This window comes from Anabrus simplex, chromosome 2, assembly GCF_040414725.1.
Source record: "Anabrus simplex isolate iqAnaSimp1 chromosome 2, ASM4041472v1, whole genome shotgun sequence".
Classification (NCBI taxonomy): Eukaryota; Metazoa; Arthropoda; class Insecta; order Orthoptera; family Tettigoniidae; genus Anabrus; species Anabrus simplex.
The window spans coordinates 374,587,473-374,608,810 of NC_090266.1; the positions used below are offsets into that span (position 1 = coordinate 374,587,473).

At 39.1% G+C, this 21,338-nt stretch overlaps 1 protein-coding gene across 1 annotated transcript in view; it reads left to right on the top strand.

Moving 5' to 3' along the window:
• LOC136864147 (pleckstrin homology domain-containing family D member 1) overlaps positions 1 to 21,338 on the top strand; it is a 315,900-nt gene that overhangs the window by 240,413 nt on the left and 54,149 nt on the right. The window contains exons 8-9 of the mRNA XM_067140786.2: positions 2,193 to 2,283; positions 12,605 to 12,791. Coding sequence (XP_066996887.2) covers positions 2,193 to 2,283; positions 12,605 to 12,791 — 278 coding nt within the window. The remainder of the gene's footprint in view (positions 1 to 2,192; positions 2,284 to 12,604; positions 12,792 to 21,338) is intronic.

Consider the following 21,338-nt stretch of genomic DNA (forward strand, 5'->3'; position numbering starts at 1 on the left):
TTAAAAAAAAATTAAAAAGGCATGCATGAGTTGGTCAAAGATCAAAGTGATGTTGGTTGTGGTCTTTGACTGCAAAGGCACTGTCCTTCAGGAATTTTCAACCACGTGGTCAGATGGTAAATAAGGAAGTTTACCAGGGAATTCTAGCATGTTTGAGTGATGCTGTGCGCAGAAAGATGCCTGAATCATGGGAAAACCAGACTTGGATGTTGCATCATGACAATGCACCGGCTCATGTGTCACTCCTTGTTCGTAGCTCTCTAGCAAAACATCACACTCCCATAGCACCCAATCCAGTGTATTCTCTGGACTTAGCCCCAGCAGACTTATTTCTGTTTCCCAAACTTAAAACCATGTTGATAGGACGTCATTTCCAAACCATAGAAGAGATTCAGGACAATGCGACAAGGGACATGCATGCCATCCCAGAAAGTGAGTTCCAGGAGGCTTTCCAAAAATGGAAGAAACGATGGGGAATGGTGTATTGTAGAGAAGACTGCTTTGAGGGAGATGGTGCTTAAAATGTTGTACAATAAGCAATAAAGATGTTATAGCAAAAGTTTGCTTTCCTTTTGAACACTCCTCGTACATACCGATACTTAGGTATAGCTGTGGATCATGGGCCCTAAATATGCAGTATACGAGAGGACTGCAAGTGACAGAAATGCACTGTCTTCAAAGAATTGAGGGAAAGACAAAGAGAGATACTGTACGTAACCCAACAATCAGGACTATGTTCAACATGCAGTCATTAGAGTAAAAAATTGAGGAAACCCAGCTTTGGTGATGTGGGCACATCATCAGGATGGAGGAAACTGAACTTCCATGCAGGGTATGGGGAGCCATAGTTCTTGGTGCAAAACCCTGTGATCGATTACGAATGATCTCGGAAAATAACATCAGAAGTATCTGAGAGGAAGGGCTGTTGACTGGCACAGTGTCAGGGGTCAGGCTCGAGACAGAACTGGGTGGAAAGCTCTCTACAAAACCTCTAAAACCGAGTGAGTTGACCGTGCGGTTAGGGGCGTGCAGCTGTGAGCTTCCGTTCGGTACGAGTCTTACATCCATTATTACAGCCTTATGGTCTCCTATTCCTTCAATTACCTCAGTTTTATCAACAATTTCCCTTGGTTTAACCAAGAATACATCTAGTAAGTTATTGAGACGAGTCGGTTCTTGTACTACTTGTGTAAATCCTCCCTCCCAAATTAACTTATTTGCCAGTTTCTGTTCATGGGATTCACTTGCAGCTCCATTCCATTCTACTTCAGGCAAATTTAGATCTCCCCCAATTATTACCATATCATTATTATTGTTTTTACGAGTATAATCTATAATTTTCTCAAAGATTTCCATGTCTCTTTCCTCTCTTACAGGCCTGTATGTTCCTATAACTCCCACCTCCTTCATATTATCACAAACTAATTTTATCCCTAATATTTCATCCCTTTCATCGGTAAACCATTCATGTGAACAGTAAGTTACGCGTTGATGCCATCACGCATGGAATTGTTTTCAGTGCCCATGGAGGACCCAGTGCCTACTAGGCAACAGGACACATGCTGAACCTAGGTGAATGAAATGCTGGTCGTTTCTGTAGACATACTAATGAACATATCCTTTGAATATGAACTTCCTATCTCTAGTCTTTCAAGGTGTTCTGCTTTTTATGAACATGAGTGTAGCTTCACATTAACCCAGATCTGTCTGGCTCTGCCATGAATATTATTTCAGTTTTGCCACACTGTCGAATGTGTAAAGTGTGAAAGTATCTCTTTTACTCCTCTCCTTCATAATCGTGCCATCCAAACCCTGGAGAATATATTTCAATGAAAACGTAGTGTATCTAAAACATATATGATTTGAACACCTGCCTCATCTTGTACTAGTAGCTGTAATTATTTAGACCTTGTTTAGAACAGGTGTTCTAGGATATATATATATATTTTAAACTTGTGCTTGTCAGTTGTTCTTATCTGATGAATCTCAACATTAAGCATCTTCTTGTCATTAACATGGGGACTTTGCGTATACTGTCACTCAACAAGTGAACAATTTTGCAGAAACTGAGAGCATAAACCATTTGATGACAGATGTATTGAGCTCATTTTATTGTATTTTGAACGTGTTCATTTTATTGTTGCCTTCCTATTTCTATGCTACAATATATTGATATAGGATATGTGTTTCAGGTATGAGGAAAATGAGCTTCGAGCCAAAGTATTAGAAGAGGAAAAACAAATCATTTCTGAACAGTCTACTCAGTTGATGTCATCCCTAAATGTAAGTATGCTAAGGATTTATAATAATACAGTGGACACCCTCTTAACCGACTTGTTTAGGACTGGACTCTTGGTCGGATTAAATGGTTAGCTAACGCAACAATAATAAAATAAAGGGCCCATCCAGAAAATTAAAGCAGGCTACTAAATTTCAAGATATTTCAACATGTTTGAAACAATATTAAAATGTGTAGACAGGTGGATAAATGAACACACAACTGGTAACATAAACACTAATATGTATTAACTAATTCTAATAATTACTTAAGCAACTACACGGACACAATTACTTTCTGTTTGTTCTTGCTACTCAGTCACACTAGTTACTCAATCTGACACAAGCTGAAGCAATTACACTACATAAACTTCTGCAACTGTCACTTGCATTCCAGAGCAGTTCACAGTCAAATTCACTGTACAACTATAGTGGCAGCAACTTCTCAGTTTATGCATGGCCAGCACAGTCTCAGCAATTCTACATGGTACGAAGTTTGCACACTCAAACCAATCTTCTTTCATTGTTGCTCGGCTATGCTGTTCAGTCATTTTACACCCAGCACTAAGAGCACTCTTTCAACATCGTCATCAGCTGCACTCCACTGAACCATCGCATTCGCAGGCAGAATTAAGCCTACACTGAACCGTCACAATCTCGTCTCTCATGTCTTATATAGGGAGGACGACTCTTCCAGATATTTTGCAAGAGTAGAAGCCCCTGGAAATCTGTGGAATCGGCAAGCTGTGGGTTCCTTGCAACAGTATGAAGTTTCGAATCCATGATCTTGTAAAAATGACAACTCCACTGTAATTATCAATTAGTCACGACTGATCTGCATTTAGGGTAGTCGCCCAGGTGGCAGATTCCCTATCTCTTGTTTTCCTAGTCATTTCTTAAATGATTGCAAAGAAATTGGAACCGAGCTCGATAGCTGCAGTCGCTTAAGTGCGGCCAGTATCCAGTATTCGGGAGATAGTAGGTTCGAACCCCACTGTCGGCAGCCCTGAAAATGGTTTTCCGTGGTTTCCCATTTTCACATCACGCAAATGCTGGGGCTGTACCTTAATTAAGGCCACGGCTGCTTCCTTCCCACTCCTAGCCTTTTCTTGTCCCATCGTCACCGTAAGACCTATCTGCGTTGGTGTGACGTAAAACAACTAGCAAAAAAAAGAAATTGGAAATTCATTGAACGTCACCCTTGGTAAGTTATTTCAATCCCTAACTCTCCTTCCTATAAACAATTATTTGCCCCAATTTGTCCTCTTGAATTCCAACGTTACCTTCATATTGTGATCTTTCGTACTTTTAAAGACACCACTCAGTCTTATTCGTCTACTGATGTTCTCCCACGCCATCTCTCCACTGACAGCTCGGAAGATACCACTCATAATACCAATATAAATGGTCCGTCATTCTACATTATAAATTTTCCAGCTAACTCATTCCTGATTGCCAGCGTTTTGTCCCTGTGTGCTAAGTTGGGCTTATCAGTTGGTACATAGCACACCCACCAAGACACATGGCTATAGCATACCGTGGAGGCCACTGCGTAGGCTGCTTGGATCCACCTGCAGTGCCAGGACAAATATTTCAGGTTCCCTATGGGAATCAACATCTATATCATCTGATGGCCAAGCAGGCATCAACTTTTGGTAATGAGACAAAGTCTCTCATAGTGCATTGGCACTGCCGGTGGATCCAAGTAGCCTACGCAGTGGCCTCCACGGTATGCACTAGCCGTGCGTCTTGGTGGGTGTGCTAAGTACCAGCTGATGAGCTCAACTTAGCACGCAAGGGCAAAATGCTGGCAACCAGGAATGAGTTAGCTGGAAAATGTATGATGTCCAATAATGGACCATTTATATTGGTATTATAAATTTACTCATTCGGGACAAATATTTCAGGTTCGCTATGGGAATCAACATCTATATCATACCAACATACTACTTAGTCGGGTAGCACGTCCCCTTTCTCCCAAGTCTTCCCAGTCCAACTTTTTTCATCATTTTTTTAACGCTACTCTTTTGTTGGAAATCACCCAGAACAAATCGAGCTGCTTTTCTTTTGATTTTTTCCAGTTCTTGAATCAAGTAATCCTGGTGAGCGTCTCATATACTGGAACCATACTCTAGTTGGGGTTTTACCAGAGACTTATATGCCCTCTCCTTACATCCTTACTATAACCCCTAAATACCCTCATAACCATGTGCAGAGATCTGTACCCTTTATTTACAATCATATTTATGTGATTACCCCCATGAAGATCTTTCCTTATATTACTGTATTTACTCGTGTATTAGACCCCCTTTTCCCCCCCACTTTTACAGCCAAAAATAGTAAGGGGGGTCCAATATGCGATAACCACAAAATTTTGTGCAGTGAATACATGACTTCTAGGTTATAAAGAGCTATAAATTGTACGTGTAAACATCCTATACATACTATTATTTAACAAACTTAAAATGTATTTAAGTTATACTGGCTATTTTCGTTGGAAGGCAGTATTTCTAAATGTAAAAAGAGAATAATGGTACGTATAAAAGTCTGTTTTAGATACTCATATTACGTCATTGTCATTTGTTACGTCTCATTAATTCCTCCGGTGAGGCTGACGTCAGGAAGAGCATACGGCCGTAAAAACTCGCTACGAAGATTCGTCTCACTTCATACTCTATCCCGTGGAAGAAAGGGATAAGGGTATCGTGTTATCATATAATTAAATATTGATACAAAAGAACTTAATGGCCGGTCATTTGTCTTTGTCAGTTCAGCAGTAGGCCTAGCACACAGTAAACCTGATCACTGCTTTCATTTCAATTATCGCCTTGCGCCGCCAACTTCCCTGCCTTGCTACCGGCGCAGCGTGTCTGCATTCGAAGTGACGTCATCTTCACTGCTATCTCTCTCCATTCGCGTCAGCCATGCTTCATTCTCTTTGAGCCATGCACTGCAATCAAGAACATTCGAGGTCCCATCTTTTTTAACCTTTTAAAAATAATTTCGTTCCCAACTATAGAGTCTTATTTTTAAGTATATTTCATGCTTGTTCTCTACATTTATCACATCGTGATTTGTGTAAACAGCTGTCCATGAGATAAGACAGGCCACATTGTTTAGGTTAGGTATATTATCGTCCTAATAGTGCCAAAAGTTCGACGGAAAAAATTAAAATAAATAACAGGAAAATATACTGCATTTATGGATATCTACAGGTGTAGTGGTAATGCGTTTTGTTATCATAATGTTTAATTTCATACGTTCATTGTCTCTTTTTTTATTAAAGCATAGGCTGTATATAGTATAGTACCGTATGTTTTGTTTGGCATCTTTGAAAATCATTTCAAGTATGTGGGAACATAAAATTATTATTATTATTTGTTAGGTACGTTGGCGAGTAAAACAAACGTTTTAATTGGATAGCTTTTATCACGTTTTAAACTTGCTTCTCTCCAAATATATACCTATATTGACCCGAGTTACGAGATATTAAACGACCACTTTGTTAATGATCTCGCCTGCTGTATAAATAGCAACAACCGCGAATGTTTCTCAACTAAAGTAAACTCGTTTCCTCATCCCGATGGCTCTATTGCACTCAGCGCATTTCAGTCTGTAAATGCCGGAACCCGAAAATTTACTACAAAAATTGACCACGAACCTCTCCCCAATGGAAAGAAACAAATCAAAGTACGCAACCTTTACCTATACTAATCCCATCATACATCAAATCGCTACCCCTTTAAGGAAATATGATATTAAGATAGCCTTTAAGACCCAAAATTCAAATCAAAAGTTATTCTTCAACCACAACAAGATAAACTCGGACAACAATAAATTTTCGTGTTCCGGCATTTACAGACTGAAATGCGCTGAGTGCAATAGTTTGTACATTGGTCAAACCGGAAGAATCTTTACAACTAGATATGCAGAACTTTTTAATGCCCAGAAACACAACAAACACTCAGCAACGAGCATCCATATGAAGGACACAGGACACAGTTTCACCACAATCAAACAAGATCTCCAAATTTTAAAAAGACTAGATAAAGGCAGACTCATGACAGAGTTCGAAAATTTGTACATTTTCTTGGACCAAAAATACAACAGTAATAAAAACTTAAATGATCCAACAGACAACCAAAGCCCTCTTTATGAACAATTAATAATTTCGTTCAACAAGTTAAATCTGAAAGACAAAAAATTAGTTGACGTCCTCAAAACAACCTCTTCAAGCACCCAAGAGGTTAATGACAGCCAGTGCTTTACAAACCTCTTAGCAATAAGGTAACAGCCCAACAACACTTAAGGTAAGTTTTAACTTCACAGTCTCAATTCTCCAACGCATTCATTCTTTCTCTTTTCCCGTCATTTCACTCAACTAATTAAGGACTTGCCCTTCCTTTCAGATTTTCACATACGTAAGACAGCTCAACATTAATTACATCGGACAACGTTTCAACTGTCGCCCATTCAACCAATAAAACTGAAATCCCATATTTCAACAACATAAACACATGGAGAAACTTAAAAACACTAGTCAATTGGGAAGATTTAACGACATTTCAACCGCCGTCATTCAAGCCATTATTTTTACTTTTTTCAACATGGTTTGTTTTGAATCAAATATCAACTGTTGTTTACATGCACAAGGCACTCCCTCTTCATAGAGAGTGTCCAACGGAGGTGATTTGCCCATGGATACTTTGACGAACTATTTTGTTTGAGTCTAAAATATAATTAGTCAACATAAACATCCAAGTTGAATTACAACGTAATGCAACATTTTTACATGAGCTGGTCATAAATCACATACAAAATTTCACATCTTGAAGCCATTTCTGATTAGACTGCACCAGGACCGTAATATTGAGGTCCGAAATTTTTTTTTCATGGAAATTAATACAAATTTGGAGTGCTTTTCCATATTATTTAACAATGTAAAATACGCATACATTAAATTGCAATTATATGTATTCTGCATTCATTCTCAACATTTGTATATAAATTTTAAACTGTCTTCGAACTTAGCACCAAATAAGACTTTAACTACCATGATTGTCAATACTGTACATTTAATGGCCTTGTTTTGAGTGAAAATTCACCAACGTGTTCACTAGTGTAACATTTTTTAAATTAATTTTGATATTTTGTTAATGATAAGATCTTGTAAATGTTTTTTAATGTATTCACTCATGTAACATATTTTTATAATTTCCAACCAGACGTCTGGCAGAATTTTGAGGTATTTGATATGATTGCTGATGCCCCACAGAAGGGGCGAAACATGTCTCAACGATTTTTAACGATGTTTAACTAATATGTTAACATCTTGCACGATATCTTGTTGAAAAAACTAACAGGCTACGGAATTAATGGGCCTCTCCTCTCATGGTTTGAATCGTATCTTAAAAATCGCCTGCAGATTGTTAAAATAAGGAATCATTTTTCTGCGCCTATTATTGTTACCAGTGGAGTTCCTCAAGGTCTCACCTTGCGCCCTTACTTTTTACTCTCTACATAAATGACATTAAAAATATACTTAAGAATTCTTGAATTGCTTTTGTTTGCTGACGATGCAAAAAAAATTATGCAAATTAATTGTCCACTTGATTGTTTAAAACTTTAAGAAGATTTACATCATCTGGAAAAGTACTGTATTCAAAATGGGTTGAAACTTAATCATGAGAAATGTAAAATAATACAATTTTTTTAAAACAAGAAGAAAATATCATTTCAGTACAAATTTAGTAATAACAACATTCTGACTTCTGTTTCACAAGTTAATGACCTTGGTGTTTTATTCAGTTATAACCTGTCGTTTAATGAACATATTGAAAATATTTGTAAGAAAGCATTTCAAAGATTGTTTTGCATTACTAGATATTCTAGAGAATTTTCAAACTTAGCTACCTATCGATTGCTGTATGTGTCTATGGTACGCCCTATACTAGAATACTGTACACCTGTTTGGAACCCTTATCATCAGACCCCTATCCATAGGTTAGATTCAGTACAACATAAATTTCTTTGTTTATATTCATTTAGAGCAGGATTCTCATATGATAATGTTGATTATACATCTCTACAACAGTCCTTAAATCTGCATAGCCTGTCACAACGCCGTGAATTATTGGATACACTCTTCATTTTTAAATTGCTTCATTCCTTGGTGAATTGTCGACAACTCGTTGCAAAAATTAATGTACATGTACCAGACAGACGCACAAGGTTCAAGAATATATTGTCTACAAATTGGCATAGAACTAACTACGCATTCAATGAGCCAATTGAACGAATGTCAAGATCTCTAAACAAAGTGGATATTGATATATTTAACTGCTCATTGTCAAAATTGAGAAATCACTTACATAATCTCCAGAATTGACTATTACTTTCCTGTGATTACTTGTAATATAACCTGTGTATATATCTGTACATATTTTTCTACTTATACTCCATTGAACTTTCTTTTTAGTGTGTTTTGTTTTGTTTATTCTTCTCTACTGTTATGTAAAATGGTATTATCATTAATAAAGTATTAAAGTATTAAAGTAACATCTTGTATTGTATTGAATAGGTTGAGTTAAAATACATTTCTTATATTATTATAAATTAAGATATTAGGAGTGTAATTTGTGTGCATTTTGTGCAGTGTAAGTGTTTATAATGTGAATGTATTGATACTTTATGTTGTTGTAAGATGAAGCAAGATGGGAGAAGCAGGTTTATTTGTATATTTCAAGTATGGCTGATAATGTGGGTGGTAGGGGTGATTAGTATGTCTTACTCATTTCTATAGTCTGACTCATGAGACCTTTTATTTGTGGAGTGAAAATACTGGCATGCTACTCAGATTCATTTTCATGGTTTAAATAGTGTCATGTAAGGTTATAAGCAAATTTGGAGACTCTGGGAGAAGAAGATTGCTCATGATAGGTATAATTCTATGATTTATTTATTTCCATAATGATATAATGCAGTGGTGCCCAACTTTTTTGGTGATATGTTTGCTGAACTTAATCATAAGGGGGTAGGGGGCTTAGCGTTAGTTCATTCACAATAAATAGTTGTATGTTTCATTTTCTTACAATTAATGCCCTTCATGTAGAGAGATATTAAGTGCTGATTCAAAAGAGTTGCAATTACCTTTAAATTTGAAGTAAGCATCAAAAGGTTACAATTGGCACATCAACATGTGGCTTGAATGAGGTCCATATTTGCTTTATAATGTAGTTGTGCACAGGGGAACTAGGTACACTTCTGTAGAAGTTATTACATTTAAAGGATATGAGGAGGAGTTGCATTGAACCTGATATTTTGAAACTAAGAGGTAGAAGAATACAGCAAAGAGTAATGTCGTCAAGTAAGGATCAGGTATCAACCAGTGAAAGTAGAATTAGTGAAAGCATAAACGCAAGTGTACAATGTATAGTTAGTTTTCAGAGTGAAGTATTTAAGAAACTGTTCCGAATCTGGAGCGATGGAGGGAGGAAAGGGAAATAGTAGTCAGTTGGAAAATTTGTCTCCCAAAACAGTATATGGGATTGTAGTGGAGGGGAAAAAAAAAGGGAAAGACTAGTGGTAAAGGTCTAAATAATATGGGGGTGGAGATATGATGAAGTTGTTACTAGATTAGTTGGTTATATTGAGTGATAAAATTAATAGTATCAGTAATCAAACTGAGGATTTAAGTGGGAGAATTAATAGTCAGGGGAAGGAATTTAGTGGGAAGATGAGTAGTATTAGTAATCAAACTGAGGATTTAAATGGTGAAATCAGTAGTATCAGTGTTCAAACCAAGGATTTTGAGAAAGGAAATTAGTGATCAAGGGAAGAATCAGCAGGAGGAGATGCATAATTTGGGAAAATTGCTAACCAGAAAAACAGAGGAAAGATTTTCCTTGTCTTAGTAAGGTGTTAAAGAACCTCAAGGCTGACACTGAAAGGAGGTTAAGCGATATAGAGGAGAAGCTAGAAAATATAGGTGAAATAAGAGTGAGATAAGAAGCTTTAGAGAAGAAAGTAGAATTCCAGACAACTCGGTTGAAGTTCACAATATACTGATGAGAAATGATAAAATAAGTTAAAGAATGTAATTGAAGAGAAAGTAAGGAGTGTTAAATCCAATATAGATAAGACAATTCAAGAAGGGGTTGAAACTTACATTGATTTTGAAATTATGAAAACTAGAGAAAAAACTAATAAGCTTGATGGTGAAGTAAATAAATTAAAGTTAGGTGGGCTTAATGTCGTTGAGATGGGTCAACAAACAGAAGTGGCGAATGAAATTGAACTTCCTAAATTTGGCAATAAGTCATATGGTCCAATGGAGTTCCTTAAGATGGTCAAACAAAGATATGGGGAAAGGGTTGGCGGTAAGTACTACTGAGTGGTCCATGCTGGAGGCCAAGATATCGAATACCTTAAAGGGCGAGGCCAAGCTATTGTGTGATGTTTGCAATGAGGATATCACTTGTTTAAGGGAATTTGATTAAGCTTTTCTTGCTAAGTATTGGAACAGTGATATACAAGGTACTACAAAAGAAAAAAATTAATTTTGGGAGACACAGGGCTCAGGTTAATACAAGTGATAAAAGACTGGGAACACAGGAGTAGAAAAGTATCCAATAAGTTTTGTTCACTTCAGCTTCACACTGGACACAAGAATTGTTGAAAGATACTCCTGTGAACTAGATGTTTGGCATTGTAGGAATTGTCATTTTTTTTTTTTTTAAATATGTAATCTTAATAAATATGATATTCACTTCACATGGCACAGTGGCACATAACCTAAGGATATCTAGAAACACCTACATAGAATAATATACCACATGTCCATTTTACAAGGAGATTCCGGAGTTCACTTACATTATATATTAACACACACACATAACTGGTGGATTTCCTGAACAAGTTGGAAAACATGGACAATTATTTTTAAGTGATAAGGACATTAACCTTAACCAGAAGTTTCCTGAATGACATAGAATATGTGGAAAATGATTTACAAGCAATAAAATGTAACCTAACTTACAGTACATGAAACATTGTTATCGGTTATACACATAACCTAATTTGCGTCGACATTGAGGACCGCTTAGTATGCATGAGGGTGACCAATTGATTGGGTTAACAGATCATGCATCAGGCATTGCGGCCCTGTCCACAATACTGGTCAGTGTATGTCCAAAAACCATTTCCAGATGCCTTTCAGAGGCAAATTTACGAACCCAGCGCCTGTTGTGTGTGCTGTCATTAACTCTCCAACAGCGGTGGCTCCATCTGTAGTGTCTGTCCCGAGCAAGGTTGAACACCACAGACTTGGCAACATACGGTGTTTATTGATGAGTGCCACTGGTTGTAGAGGCCCCTGGTGAATGCCACAATCCCAACTACACTATTGAACTGTACACTCCCACATCAGACATTACAGCCTGGGAAGCCATAGCCTATGATAGCTGATCTGTTCTTGTAGTATTATGTGGAACTTTGATGCCCCATTGGTATATGGATGAGCTCCTTTGTCCCCATCTGCTCCCATTTCTGGCTGGGATTCCAGATATGATATTCCAGCAAGATAATGCCCATCTGCACATGGATCAGGTTGCCCAGGACTGCCTCTCTCATCATGGCCTATCCGTTTCCCTGACATGTCCTCAGTAGAGCCTGTATTGGACCGGTTGAAACATGACCTACTACCGTGCCACACTATCCAGGATTTAGAATACGCCATCCAACAATTGTGGGTCCGTCTGCCCCTGGATAATGTCCGACATCTGCTAGACTCTATGCCAGACCGTGTTGCAGAGTGTATTGCAGCACAAGATATGCTACATACTTTCGAGGATGACCAGACTGCATACTAAGAGTCCGTACATAATTGTCCTGCTACTCTTTTTTGTGATCATGTATATTGTACCACTACTTCAATAAAGGTTCAGTGCCATCTGTTGCCTAGTACTGTCTCTGAAATTTTAAACTACTGTTCATCTCTGTTTTGTCGCTCAAGTCTTTGAAGACCAGCTGAGAATTTTTGAAAGCTTGTACTCCCACTTCTCAGCTCTTTTTTTTTTTAATCTTGAGAAGCATATCATGAAAGTTATTTATGTAAGATCTGAACACTTGACACTTATGGAAAATAAGAAAAAAGTTCTGAATCTAAGGATTGAATTTTATTCTGTTATCATAGAACAGTTTTGATAAGATATCTTGGGCCACCTGGAAAGAAATATATCAGTTGTATATGGGAAGGATGGAAATGTCTTATGAATAAATATTGAAGTCTTGTGAGAGCTTTGCAAGTTATATTGTTATTTATTTCTAGGATTTAATAACGCAGAAAGATTTGACTGAAAATGAATTACGCCTAGAAGTTTCTGCACGTCTTGATGCTGACCGTCGGTTGAGACTTGCTCAAGATTCAGTTTGCAATCTGGAAGGTACTTTAAAAACTGAAGAAACATCTGAAGTTCTACTTACCAAATTACTGCCAGATGTCAAAAAATTAAGACGTGAGTATTCAGTGAATAACTTAGAAATCATCCTTTATAATTTTATCTCCTGCTTTCTTCATACATCTTAGAAGATGACATCATCACCATTTCCCCTTATGCGATGTAACTGGGCAGGAGCACACGTGGTATCACTCCATTTTATCTGTGTCATCGCCACACCTCACCTATCAAATTTTTCCAGTCCAGGTCCTGTTGTCTCATACTGTTCTTAACCCACACTACATTGATTTGAGTCAACAAATGCCAACTGCTGTAGCAAAAGAGTTGAATTTGATTTTCACCCTTCTTTGTCACTGGCCAGTTCTTGGCTGCAAATATTACAGTGTAATATCCTTTGTATACATTAATGCTTTAGCCTAAACTGGTACATCTTTGTTGCATGGTGTATTGCAAATTCTGTGATAGGAAACAACTTTCCCCCCTGTGGGTGGGGGACGCAGACGAAGAATTCACCCACGGTATCCTCTGCCTGTCTTAAGAGGTGACTAAAAAGGGTGACCAAGGGATGATCAAATTAGAACCATGAAACTACTTGTCATTAGTACCACCACACGGGGAACACCATGGTTCACTTTTACTTGCGCATAGTACCACTATGTTGGGTACCAAATAGGTTTGTGATTAATAACAAACGAGGGCTTGATGGCTTTTATAGTACCTGTGATTAGTAGCACTATATGAGCGACACCATGGGATGAGGGAACCCATGGTTCTGGCTTGCCTGTAATTAGTACCCACTATATGAGGAACACCACGGGATAGTACGAGTCGCTGTGCCCTTATGTAATGAACACCATAGGTTTGTGTCGCCTGTAAATGGCGCCGCAATGTGCAAAACAGCGTGGGTCTGTAATACATGTGTGAATTTCCTTACCTGTGAGTAGTACCATAATGTATGGAATACCACGAGTCTGTGCTACTCTTGATTAGTACCGCAACATGACAAATACCATGGTTCTACTTTTCTAGCAATAAGTACCATTGTGAGGGGCCGCTGACTTGGATTTTGGACCCCTTTTGACTGCAAGTATCATCAATTCAGTATGGTGCTATAGAAAGAGTCCCTTGGTCAGTAATTCTATTGTTCTACGCCAGCTTCTGTGCATGTGAGGCACTGTGGGTCGGTTCCACTGATCGTTTTAAATTCATATACATCCATCCATCCATCCATCCATGCATTCTTCGTCCTCACGTTTTGAATTGTGGTCAGTGGATGTTTTTGGGCTTTTAATTTGTCATTTCATTTCATACCATTAGGGGCCGATGACCTAGATGTTAGGCCGCTTTAAACAACAAGCGTTGTCGTCATCATCATCATCATCATCATCATGAAACAACTGAGTTATACTCTGCTGATTTCCATATCCAGTCCTGAATTTTCCTGTATTTCAGTTCCTATATACTCTTTTGCTTCAAAATCATTGGATCTGATTTCCATTCTCCATTCTTAGCTTCACTGTTTTTAGTTATAGTAACTCCAATGTCTTTTTAACCACTTGTTTTCTGCTTTTGTTTTCTGGGATCCTGTTGTAGTAGGGATATAATCGATGAGATATTGTTGTTGCACACAATGCTTGGCAATGTATTACTCTCCCTTATAAGGAATCTACTTCTTGTGAGGCCTAGTTAGGACCATTTGATGGTGTCAGTACTAACAGTGACGAGAGCAAAATATTAGCTGCTAACGACTCACCATGTGCGTATGAGAATGATAAAAATTGAATGTACAGGAGATGCAGAGAGCAACATTCTATGGAATGGGTTTGATACATTTCACACAAAGTAGCTCATAAACGTTCACAAGATGTTTGAAATAAACCCTTTGACTTCCACCATGAGGAGCAAATTAAAAATGATCACAAAATATCACTTGAGCAAGATCGGGGGACAAACTCCTCTGGAGTTATAAAACGTCCACAACAAACAGCTGGGTTACAGAATATGTACATAACTATACTGGTGTAATGTGGAGACAAAAACTGTTGCTCTGTGTATAAAAATCACACCATTGTAGAGCAAACTATCCCCTACTGGAAAGTGTGTGAAACCACCTGGAACCACCGGACAAATTCAGCCTCAGAATTTTTTTTTTCTTTTCCTTGGTTGTAAAACATATTCACTCACCATCTGTAGCTATTCATTGAAGAATAACCAGTTTCACAATAAACTGCATGCCAGATTGGTTCATATTCAAGTGCATGCCTCTTTCCAGCAATTTGAATGCTTTACAACTCTCAAGGGGTTTGTCCGTGATCTTACAGGTGAAATATTTGTGATCACTTTGGCACATTTTGTTTTATTTTTAACATTTTATGAATATCTGTGAGCTCAGTTTTGTGAAGTGTACCAAATACATTCCATAGAGTGTTGCTCTCTGCACTTCCCAATCATTCATTTTCTGTTCTTGTATTTGCATGGAGAGTCATTAGCAGCAGATTATTTCCCCTTGCCATTGCTGGTACCATTGGTTTCAAGTGGTCCAAACTAGATATTGTATTTTCAACCTCGCACTCAAGTAGGTTCCTTGTCGGTGTCACACTGTCTGCTGATTAGTTCACCGATATCTTAACCCGAAGTTTGGGCAAGTCCATATACCGGTATCACCTCCTTCACAGTCTCTGCTTATAAATATACATTTGAAATGGTAATCTTGTATCTGATGCTTTGCCCACATCATCCATCCGTCCATCTATCCCAGTTATAGAGAATGATGGTAACAGTACATTTCCATGTCTTAACCTGGTTTCTCTGTTAAACCATCTGGTTTTATTCCTTTAAATCTGGAAATAACTGCTGTATTTTGAATACCTTGCTTCTACCACACACATTGTTTCTTTTCTGATTTATTCCTTACTTTGGAAACACCATCTTAGTGTTCTTTAAAAGTCTATATTGCCATTATTAGAGCCTTCTCGTACCCAAAATACTTTTTTTTGTATTTTGTTTCATAATGAAATTTAACTCCACTGTTGATCTACCTGTTCTGAAGCCAAGCTGCTCCTCTTGTGGTCACATTTCAGTCTGTCCTCTAATTCTTCTCTTTAGTATTTTCCCATTATTTTGGTAATAGGGACTTATAATTGTGATTCCAGTATCGTTAATACATACCTCCTTAACTTCTTTGGAGGTTGGTGGGGGGTGCTGGTTCTCTCTTCATTCTCAGTGAATCAGCTTAAGAAAATGGCATTAATATTAAAAAAATGTTGTGCTGACTTTCTCTCCTTGGAAACACATTTAAGTTTATTATTGAGCAACTTGGGCATTAGCTTCCCTATTGGCACACTTGGGAAGTAATTGAGTAAAAGTAATTGAATTGCCACGAGCCTACTACGCTGGCGTAGCAGGGGGAGAGGTGATGCTCCCAGGTGGCAGATAGGAGGGTTCTAACTGGCAGACTTGAGGGAAATAAAAGAACTCTCGCGGACCAAACGCACAACACCCTGTGGGTTGGGGACGCAGATGAAGAATACACCCACGGCATCCCCTGCCTGTCGCAAGAGATGTCTAAAAGGGGCGAGCAAGGGAGGATTGAATTAGAACCATTCGACTACTTGTAATTATTGCCACGCAAGGAACACCATGGGTCGCCTTTACTTGCGAGTAGTACCACTATGTTAGGTACACAATAGGTTTGTGATTAGTAACAACCGTGGGTGGGTCACTATGGGTTTACAGTACCCGTGATTAGTACCACTATATGCGGAACACCGTGGGCTTACGTTGCCTTTGTTTAGTGCCATTGTGAGAAACACCACAGGTCTGGGCGTTGCCTGTGATTAGTACCACCATATGAGTGCCATCATGGGTCTGCGATGCCTGTGATTAGTACCCACTGTGTGAGGTACACCACAGGATAGTACATGTCCCTGTGATTAGTACACCTAGGTGAGGAACACGATGGGTTTGTGTTGCCTATGAGTGGCGCTGTAATGTGAGAAACACCATAGGTCTGCGTTACCTGTGCGTATTACATTACTTGTGAGTAGTAGCACAATGTGTGGAACACCGTAAGTGTATGTTACTCACGATTAGGACCGCGACATGAGAAATACCATGGTTCTTACTTTCCTAGCTGTTGACCTGGATTTGGGACCCATTTAAACAACAAGCATCATCGATTCATGATTGTGCTTTGGAAGCACCCCCTTGGTCAGTATATATTATTGTTTTATGATAGTTTCTGGGTTGAATTGTGGGTCGAATCCTCTGATTGTTTCAAGTTCATAATCATTTTTCATAACCTCTTTTTTCTTGATTCTATTCAGTGGATTAATTTTAGAATTATTTTTATCAATATTGCGAGTTGGATCCGTTGATTATTTTAAACTGGGCGAGTTGGCCGTTCAGTTAGGACAGCGCAGCTGTGAGCTTGCATCTGGAAGATAGTGGGTTCGAACCCCACTGTCGGCAGCCCTGAAGACAGTTTTCCATGGTTTCCCATTTTACACCAGGCAAATGCTGGGGCTGTTCCTTATTTAAGGCCACAGCCACTCCCTTCCCACTCCTAGCAATTTCCTATCCCATCGTCGCCATAAGACCTATCTGTGTCAGTACGACGTAAAGCAAATTGTAAAGAAAAAAAAAAGATTATTTTAAATTCATATTCATCCATTCATTCTTCATCATCCCGCTTTGAATTCTGGTCAGTGGACGAGTTTCCGACTTTTAAATTTTCATTCCATTTCATCTCATTTTGCACCATTAGGGGCCGATGACCTAGATGTTAAGCCCCTTTAAACAACAAGCATCATCATCATCATCATCATCAGTAATTGAATTACTTATAACAAATACTTTCTTAGTACACTGAAGAAAATGGAAATTGCAACACACAGAAGGAGTGGTGCTACATTGCTGCAATTGAACATGCCGGATTAAAATTTCAGGTCCCTCTGAATGCAAGTTTGGACAACAATCAATACAGGATGTGCCCACCACGTCGAGGCATGGAGTCCATAAGGCCCTGGATTGCTTCCTGAGGAATTGTGGCCCATGCCTGCTGCACTGCATGGGTCAGTTGTTCCTGAGTTGTAGGTGGCTGAGGACGGTTGGCCAGTTATCGGCCCATCATGTCCCACACATGCTCAGTAGGACTGAGGTCCGGGGATCTGGTGGGCCATTCTAAGGTTGTGATGTCATGGAGAGCTTCTCTGGAGATGCGTGCAGTGTGAACCCGGGCATTGTCCTGCTGAAACATACCATGAGCAATGTTCGCCATCATAGGGACAACCACTGGATTGAGTACCCTATCAACGTACTGTCGAGCAGTAATAGTGCCCTCAACAAGCACTAATTGTAATTTCACATTAAAGCCAATAGCTCCCCAGACCATAATGCTTGGTGTTGGCCCTGTGTGCCTCTCGACAATAAGATCTGGGCGGCCCCTCTCCCCGGTACGTCGGTGCACACGATTCCGGCGATCACTGCGGGCAAGACAGAAACGCGATTCATCACTAAAGACGACCCTATGCCATTCGTCGACCCACATCGATCTTTCTCGACACCAGGCCATCCTTACACGTCGCTGTTGTGGGGTCAATGGAACACCTTCTCCAGGGACACGGGCTCGTAAGCCAGCTGCACGCAGGCGATTACCAACTGTTTGTTGTGTAACGTGGGGTGCCACAGCTGCTCGAATTTGCGCTGCTGTTGCATGGGGATTCATCCGGGCCATCCGAATGATGCGGCGATCCTCTCTCACAGTTGTCTGTCGCACTGGGCCTGTGCCAGGTCTACGAGTGTGGGTACCTTCATTTGACCACTGCTGCCATACACGTACCGTAGATGTCTGTCGGCCAATACGTGCAGCGACAGTCCTTAGCGATAATCCAGACTCACACAGCCCAATTATCCGAGCCCTCTCAAACGGCGACAGTTGTTGATAGCGTGCCCTTCTCTGTCGTCAAGGCATGTTTGACGGGGAACACTTCACTGCACAGACTGCAAGTCAACTACGCTACACCAGAGTCCGTATACTGGAGTTGATTCCTCCGCGACTAATCACGTGGGGAGACCTGTAGAAACAATCCAATGGGTCTGAAACTTTGATCGTTAACGTTCCTACATAGAATCATTCCATATCTTGAAAATCGACACAAACGACCAATGCCTTCATGGTGTTGCAATTTCCATTTTCTTAAGTGTATTTTTTTTACCTGTAATGATTACTTATTACAAAATGTAATTTTTACTCATAATTTACTCTTTGAAATAAGATTGTAATCATTACATTCTAGTAATTGACATACATCACGTGTAAGCAGAAACAGGAAAACATTTCCAGTAAGCGATGATGAAAATAAATTTTTCACTTCTACTACAGCAGAACCAGTGCTGGATTAGGTACCTTCTTATGTCTCCAGTACTTCCAAAGACATTGTACTCTTTTTTTATTAAGTGCGTAAAAATTTTGCATTACAAACTTGAATATTCACAGATACTTTTTGATCATAATTTACAACTTAGAATATGGTAGCGTTCACTGCGTTCATTACGAAGTTCACACACACAATCACTGCTGGGGATGTGATACTTCTTATTTATGCACAGTTGGTATGAAACCCATGCACTGCCATCCTGGTCACCACGTCATAATTTCTGGTTTGCTTGTCTCCATTTGGTAGTCATCACTGCTTCTGTTGTATAGAAGTCTTCCCATATTTGATCTTCCTTCTCCTGTCTGTTCCGCAGAGCAGTCTTCACTGCAGGTGTCTTTGGTAACAAGTGGCTAAAGTTAGATCGTCCAACAAAAATGTTTCTTTTGCCATAACATCATGCTTATCCTATAATATTCATCACTGGGGATGCTCTTGAAATTAAACAAGTGTCCTAATAGGGCTCTTTTCAAAATAAATGCTAGGATGTACTTTACCCCAATGAGATAGAAGCTTAGCAATGGAAATTTTAAGAACCGGTTATTTTGTCAATTAAATAGCAGATTATTTGAAATGTTAAAAGTCACTAATTAAACTAAAAATTATGGGAAAAGTTAATTTGAAAAGTTCCAAGGTATCATGTTCAGTCTCACTTAGTCGTGATAGCCACCAACTGTCTCTAAATGAAAAAACAATTAGGAACAGACTAAATAAAGTAATCCATTTTTCCTTGCAAAATTTTGTATCATTCCTGCCCCATGCCAAAAAAAGTCAGTGATTTCTTTAAGACTGGCATCTATGAAGTAATTGTAATTGTATTTTTACTAATTACTTGTTGATAAAGTAATTTGTAATTGAGAAAAATATTTCTCAGGTAACTGTAATTCAGTCCAGTTACTTCCTTCTTTTACTTTTCCTATCGCTGTCTACTGGACAATCAACATTTGATCCTTGGTGATGACAGAGAATGTAGGGTCTAGTTTCCAGGCTGCTTCTTATAGACTTGGTCTAACTGGTCATGTTAGTACCTAAGGGTTTTCTCTGTCGGTGGGTTTGACTTAGTGCAATGTGATCACTCCCTCATCTCCAGCACTTAAAGTTGCCACCCCATAGACCAGAGGGGGAATTTATCTTCTCTGCCTTTACCTTGGCATGAAGAGCTACAATAATGTAATATGAGTTCATAAGACACATCTAAAATCAGTGTAAACAGCACTCTCAACTGTCTAGCTACAAGCAAATGAACTAATTATACAGGACAAGTCCAACTAGCAGAGTGATACCTAGGGTTAAATATCTGCAGGATATCTCTTTGGATCGTAATGTTCGTACCAGATTATTTCACTAGTTTATCACACTTGTTCATCCCACTTCTTAATGTGGGGTAAATAAATGAATACAGAAACTGGTAGCATTCTACGAGTACTTCTAAGATTTATTAACTAATTGCTTAATCTACACATTAAGACTCTCAGACATTCTGAGATCACAACTTACACTCATAGTTCAGGACACACAATTACACAGTTTGTGCTCTCTCTCTCTCTTATTTCTCACTGTTCATTCACACTAATATACTCAGTCTTCGTTCACTAGCATTACAGTCTGCCTCAATCACACAATTACTTTGTTGCCGCTTTCACAATCCACAGTTCACAGCCACCAACTCACAGTTCAGGATGATACACATCGTCCACTCACTCCGGAAGAATACCGTTTCAGCCTTTTGCTGGTATCCAGTGTTCTCTTTGACGATGCAATAGGACACGCAACATCCTCGCACAACAGCTGGCCCAAGACACACACACACACCCACACACCCACACCCACACCCACACACACACACACCCACACCCACACACACACATGATGACAGGGCATACAGAAAGAGTTCTCGGTTCTAACAGGTGGACATTCCAACAGATTAGTACAGTCAGCTCAGGTTGTAACTCTTACTCAGTCTGACTGCACTCTTTGCACCGTCTCGGCTTGACTAACTCACACTGAACTCACCACACCAAATGAACCAACCTCATAGGTTGCCCTTGACTTATATACACCTGGGTGGCCCTTCGAGATACATCAGTCACTCGATCCCCATGGAAACCTCCCGATATGGAAGGCTCTCGGTCTGCAGGCCTAGTCGTTTCTGCACCCCTCCGAAGGTCTC